This window comes from Leptosomus discolor, chromosome 6 (genome assembly GCF_034619465.1).
Source record: "Leptosomus discolor isolate bLepDis1 chromosome 6, bLepDis1.hap2, whole genome shotgun sequence".
Classification (NCBI taxonomy): Eukaryota; Metazoa; Chordata; class Aves; order Leptosomiformes; family Leptosomidae; genus Leptosomus; species Leptosomus discolor.
In genome coordinates, this window is record NC_141396.1 from 55,420,679 (window position 1) to 55,427,208 (window position 6,530).

General features: G+C 49.9%; 1 protein-coding gene across 1 annotated transcript; it reads left to right on the forward strand.

Annotated features, from left to right (window-relative positions):
* The first annotated feature begins 2,196 nt into the window (after positions 1-2,196).
* On the forward strand, positions 2,197-6,102 carry IDI1 (isopentenyl-diphosphate delta isomerase 1). The gene is made up of 5 exons (XM_086466864.1): positions 2,197-2,327; positions 2,994-3,157; positions 4,168-4,260; positions 4,587-4,717; positions 5,762-6,102. The coding sequence occupies exons 1-5, from the start codon at positions 2,197-2,199 to the stop codon at positions 6,077-6,079; spliced, it is 837 nt and encodes a 278-aa protein (XP_086322990.1). The 3' UTR covers positions 6,080-6,102.
* The last annotated feature ends 428 nt before the right edge of the window (positions 6,103-6,530 follow it).

A 6,530-nucleotide genomic window follows, 5' to 3' on the forward strand; every position in this document is an offset into this window, starting at 1 on the left:
TTCTGAAGGGCCTCTACAGAACTTCTCAATAGTTATCACTAGGAAAAAACAAATCTCATTACTTTTCTCCATTATCTGTAGGGACATTTTTCGGTACCCCTCCGCTGTGTAGCCTGTCGCTGTGTACATCTGCTCCTCGGTGTACATGATACATCAGCTGTGCCCCACGCACAGACGCCAGCTCTGTCTTTTAGGGTGGAAGTTTCTGTTCCCACAGAGCTTCACTCTCAGGAGGGCTGCTGGTTAACTCTCGTGTTCATACGAGATGCTGGTTTGTGTGCCCATCTCAGTAGTTAAGAGTATTTGTGGTCGTTTTGTGTAGCTTGTATTTGGTTACATTAGGAGAATGGTAGAAGAAAAATTTGATGGATTTTTTTCATCTGGAACAATGAAATAAGCAAGTAATCAATATGGTGAAGGATGTTCTCAGTATTTCTACAGAGCTCAATCTCCAGTTACCGTGTTTTCACACCAAACTATGACTCAGGTTAAAAAGAAATCTGCCTACACATCAGTCCTTTCTGAGAGTGCATACTTATTAATGTTGTGGTAACAAATATTACATTTGCAATATATTAATCAAAAACACAACATTAATATTAACATCCTTATGTTGTGTTTTCTATAGTTAAAGGGATATGCAGCAGCCGGCACACTTTTTTTTTTTTTTTTTTTTTTTTTTTACTTTTTATGCTCTCTGCCACCAAAAACACCTCCTGCCTTTACTCTCCCTGCATCAAGCTCTCCACAGGGGGTCCCCGGTAAGATACCCCCCTTGTAAGACATTAACTGTCAGCGTGAACATGTTGTTCTGCTAACGGTATCTCTGAATGAAAGGCCATCTGTCCCGTTCACAGGAAAAATCAAAACAAACCAGACTGAAATGCTGGAACATGAGCTGAGAGGCAATCAGAAAGAGTGATGCCTCCAAGACGACATGAGAAATGTCATTTTTAGGCCTTTTATGGAATAAAATCATAAATCCAAATCTGTGGACAGGCAATAAACCAGCAAAAGAAGTCTTGCTCAGAAGGTACTCAACGATGGTGCTGTGGAGTTTCTACAGAGGCTGGTATTGAAGTTCCTCTGCCTTCAGACTGGGTGTCTGTGTGTATCTAGAACCACCCTGTCTGAGCAGTTCATCTTGACATCTCGCCCACACTTGATTCCTGTCCCAAAACCAGGTATTTCTTTCTCTGTCCCTTAAGAACAAATGAATTAGACAATTTCAGAGCTTGAGTAATGCACTAACTGCCTTCTACAAACCGCAGCTGTTGGTGAAGGAGGGGAGACGACGGGCCAGTATTCCGCACCTCCGCGAGCGCGGCAGGCTGGGACCTGTACGGCACACACGTAACCTCTTCGATTCGAGGGGTGCTACTACGGAGCGAAGAACGCCCCAGATTAAACGTGCTACGGAGACTGCCACAAAGCCCTGCGGCTCTACAGCCTCATGGTTATGGCATCGACCCGAAAGAACGCTCCCAGAACCGATCAGAAGTCAACCCAGGAACTGGACGAACGCCACAAGCACAGGCGCGGGTTAGGAGACGGCCCTGCGGCGCGCTCCCGTGGCTGCCGCGGGTGGGCGAAGACAAGGAGCGGCGCGTAACGCTACGAACACTCCAGCCTGCCAAGGGGACGAAGGCGCCTTTCCCCTTTGCACAGCGACAGCGCCTGCTCCCCCGGTGGGGGCCTGGAGGCCGCTCTTCCGCGGTGCCCCCCGGCCTGTCCCGCACCGACCGACGCCCAGCCTCGCCCCCGCGCGCCCGCCCTGGCGCAGGTCCCGCCCCGCGGCTGCGCGCCCCGGCGCATGCCTCCCCGCAACCACCGGGCCCTGGCGACGCCTCGGCGGCGGCTGGTGACGGGAGGCGACCCGGCGCCGCGCCTCGCCATCGGCGCTGGGCTCAGAGCGGAGCCCGAGCCCCGCAGCCTCCTCAGCGACCGCCCCACACAGAGCAGGCACCTTCCTGCCGGAAACGGCCGTGCCCGGCGGGGCGGTGGCCCGACCTGCCTTCCCCACGCCCATTGGCTAGTCCGCCATTACCCGCTCTCCGTATTGGCCAACGCTTCCGCGTCATCGTGTCACTGTTAGTCCCGCCTCCTAGGCAGCCCAGTCCGCAGTGGGGCGATCGGGCGATGTGGTGACGTTAGTGTTTGGGGGCGCTGCCATTGGCGGCAGCAGGGTGACGGGCGATGTGGCGCGTGCTGCGGCGGGCCGTCGCTGCGGGCTGCCGCGGAGCCGCCGTCCCTGAGGGGCGTTACCGCAGCCGCCAGCCGCTCGCCTCCGCCGCCGGCCTGCGCGGGGAGCCGGCCCGGGCCCGGAGGTGAGGGGGGCAGCGGAGCGGCGGCGAGGGACGGGGCTGGGGAGGGGGCAGCGGGGGCAGCCGCTAGGGAGCGGGCTCGGCGGGGAAGGGGGCGGTGGGAGCCGGCGGGACTGAGGAGTGGAGCGGGCGGGCAGAGGCAGGGGGCAGGGGCCGCGAAGAGGGGGCGGGGGGCGTTGGGAGTGCCTTGGGGTGCGTGTTCTGGTCGGGGAATCCTCGTTACTTGGTTCTTGGGGGGGGGGGGGCGGGTGGAAAATACACGTGCCCGTGGCGTCCGGCGGTACAACCGTGACCAGCGGTGGGGTGGGGAACGTCACAGGCTGTGACGGGGTTTGCCAGGGTGAGGTTTGTGCTGGGTGACACTTGGAATTCCTGTGCTGCCAGCCCTTCGAAGGTGACAGTTGGCAAGTCCGTCCTGCAGCCGCTGCTGCCGTGGCGTTTCGGAGAAGCAACAGAGAAATGTGTTAAGCACCAGCACGTCACGCTGCAACATTTGGCATTGTGGGCAGGAAGTTTCAGAGATCCAAAAGCGTGTAAAACCCCCAAAATATAACTGGTGCGCCGTTTACACTGTGTTGGAAACCCAGCGGTTTGTTTCTTGTGCTCTGCCCAGAGCCTGATAGATGTTGTTATTACCGAATGGCTCTTCTTTTTGCTGTTTTTTTTCAGTAGAACGTGTGCTACCGTCACGATGCCTGAAGTGAACACAGATCACTTGGACGAGCAGCAGGTGCAGCTCTTGGCAGAGATGTGCATCCTTATTGATGAAAATGATAATAAGATTGGAGCAGATACCAAGAAAAACTGTCACTTGAATGAAAACATTGATAAAGGTACAGCATGTTCACTTTCTAATTGAACTATTAAGTTGATTGAATATTTTCAGAAATATAGCCATGATTAAATTAAAGCCTTAATCTCAGGTGGGTGTTGATAAAACCAGAACAAGTAGTTCCCCACACCCCCCTCCCACCCTGGCTTGCAACATCTAATTTTAAAAGTACGTAATGTGGGAAGACACACAATTGGAGGCAGTAGCAAAGGTGGGGAATGTGTGATTGCAGGTACAAGCTGTGTGTCTTGATAAATATTTTTGAGTTACATTTTGATGGTAAAATGATACTGGTTTTGTGTTACCAATACCTGATTCTATTGTCTTTTTCTAAAGAATGCCACTTGTTTCTGTGCTGAGTTGTTTACATGTAGAAGAGACTTTGATTTTTAAGTAGTTCACGCAGAATTCTACTTCAGATGTTGCTAATAGGAAAGGGGTTTTATTGCCATTCTAATTGATTGTGGATTTTATTTGAGCTTGGTCAGATTATAGTATACTCTTATAGTAGTTTATGACCTCCTTTTCTGTACTCGGAGGAAGCATCTTCCTACACAGTGAGGAAGAACAAACTCAAAAGGTGCAGAAAACAGCAATTGTACGGGTTTTAAGGGAGCCTAGTTTCTGTTGGACTTTCACAATTCCTGAAGCATCTTGAAATTCCATACCATTTCCTCGGAATTTTTGAGTCATCACTTTTTGATGGTAAAATGTATGGATGGTGAGCCCGCCTTAGCAGCTGGCCCAAACGTGCATCTCCGGAATGGTGAACTGACCAAGTTACATGTAACTCTTTGTTGCATTGTTGTTCTTAGCACTTTTCTAATTTAATGTTTTGCATAAGCTGACATAGAAACCTAAATAATAACTGAGTTTTTTATCAAATCCTCACTTTTTGACATATATGAATTTTGAATTAGATCACCCAAAAATGAGGGCATTCTAAGCCCTTAAACTGTCTTCATATGTTTTTTTCTCCTCTGTTAAAGAGCTTTTTCTGTTTATTTTTAGGTTTACTGCACCGAGCTTTCAGTGTTTTCTTATTTAATGCAGAAAATAAACTGTTGCTGCAGCAGAGGTCGAATACAAAAATTACATTTCCAGGTTAGTACTGAAACACATTGTATTTATCAAAATGTTTAATTTAAATCAATGTTTAAAAAAATATGCCAGTCTGATCTTGCAGTGTAACTCATTCTGGCATTTTAGAATTTGCTACTTTGGAGAGGAGATACTTCTAAATACTTGTCAGAGTTCAAGATGTGCTTGTCTTGTGGATGAATAAGATAATGAGAAAGCTATGATGTGTTGAATAACTGTCCTACAGCACCTCTGTGCTTTTTTGTGGGTTTGTTTTGTTGTTGTTTTTTTTTTTTTTCCCCGCAATGCTTCATACGTGTTAAAAATGTACTGATTGAAACTTCTTGCAGATTGTTTTACCAACACTTGTTGCAGTCATCCTCTAAGCCATCCACTGGAACTGGAAGAAAATGAGGCCATTGGTGTTCGGAGAGCAGCGCAGAGACGACTGAAAGAAGAGTTGGGGATTCCCATGGAGCAGGTAAAGGAAGGGGGGACTGTTTGCCAGTCTACAGGCTAACTGCATCTGGCAGACAGGGTCGGCCTGAAACCTGAAAATTAGTTTAACTTTGGAGATGTAGAGAGCTTAGTGAACTTGAGAATTCGGCATCTGTATTCCGGAGTCTCAAAAGCTGGTATGGCTCAATGGTGCTTTAGGGTATTCCTCTGCTCAGACTAAGCACGAGGCAGAGAGTAAATCGCCCAGTCCTGGAGGACGGAGTTGCTTCAGGTGTGACTGTGAGTGGGCGGGCTGTCACACTCGCCCAGAGGAAGGCAGCGCCCATCCCTCCTCCGGCCGAAGGCAGTGCTGTACGCCCTCTGGACAAGGGGTGCTCCTGGAGGGCATCAGCACCCCTGCACGAGCCCCTCTGCCATCCCGGGCGTCCTGTGGGAGGTGGGTGGCCTGGGCACTCAGTGTTTCTCCGGAGCACTCCCCCAGCCCGCTTCTGGGGGCAATCTGGGAGCGCACAGAGAGCGGGGTGAGGCTGGCTGAACTGCGCTCATGGTCAAGATCTCTTTCTGCTTCTTGTGTCGCGGGGCACGGGCGAAGTAGGGTGCTACTGGGAAACACGGTGGTCAGGTTGTCCCCAGGGTGGCTGACCTGGTCTGCAGCTTGCGCAGATCCCTGGTAGGTCAGGGTCACGCGTGGGCTGTCAGTACACAGTTCTGACCTCGGCTTCAGGGAGCTGTCGGGTCTTTTTCTGGGGATGTAAGGGGCAGGTGCAGGTGTTTGTGTTCATCAGTACGTGTGCGCTGAGGTCTGGTAAAGGCTATTTTAAACTTGCTGATGAAAGAAAGGCACCCAAAATATTATAGGGTGAGTCTGACTAGAGAAAAGCTTTGCAATTCACGCCATCCAAGTGCAATAGAAATTCTTTTTCATGGCGATTCTCTGTGAAGAAGTACATTGCAATGGGAAAAATAGTTTTTAAGGAAGAAAGTAATAGCTGGTAGTTCTACTGCAGTGCCTCGCAGTGCAATTGTTCTGGTTTGGCGCCAGTTCTGACAAGTGTTTTTATTGTAGGTAACCCCAGAAGAAATCTCCTATCTGACACGAATTCACTACAAGGCCCAGTCTGATGGGATCTGGGGTGAACACGAGATAGACTACATCTTATTTGTACAGAAGGACGTAACGCTGAATCCCAACCCTAACGAGATCCAAAGCTACTGCTACGTGACGCAGAAAGAACTGAAGCAGCTCTTGGACAAAGCCTCTAAGAATGAAGTTAAGATTACTCCCTGGTTTAAACTAATTGCAGAGGCCTATCTCTTTAAGTGGTGGGATAACTTATCTAACTTGAACAAATTTGTTGATCATGAAAAAATACACCGAATGTAATAGCTGGGGTAGAAGATGCTGAAGGCTAGCAGTGATGTGCTGTCTCTAACACTATGGTGACTCGTGACTCTTGATCCACCTGGAGCATGTTTAACAAACGATTTCATACAGAGATGGTTATAGCCAATGTTTTTTCTTCTCTCTTCCCCTCCTCTTCCCCGCAGCCCTGTTCCTCTTGGGTGAAGCTTGATCTCATGTAGAATGGGTCACGGTGACCTTGTTCATGTGTCTCCATTACCGGGTGTGATATGAAAGCTCCTCACCCGTGTGTGCCCGGCCTGCTGCCACTGCCTCGCGCAGCTGCTCGTGCTGGCAAGGGAGCTCGGGCGCCTCCTCCCCGGCTCCCGTGGCTGCACGTGGCTGCGCCCTCTAAAATAGCAAGTACCGATTAATTTGAGTTCTGCATTGAGACTGAGAAGACTAGTTGCCTGAAGAAAAAAACAATTAACTT

Bases quoted from the DNA above. Each gene is read 5' to 3' on its own strand.
- IDI1 (XM_086466864.1), top strand. From the start codon at position 2,197: ATGTGGCGCGTGCTGCGGCGGGCCGTCGCTGCGGGCTGCCGCGGAGCC. The intron at 2,328-2,993 runs GTGAGGGGGGCA...GTTTTTTTTCAG, and splicing joins GAGCCGGCCCGGGCCCGGAG to TAGAACGTGTGCTACCGTCA. The intron at 3,158-4,167 runs GTACAGCATGTT...GTTTATTTTTAG, and splicing joins GAATGAAAACATTGATAAAG to GTTTACTGCACCGAGCTTTC.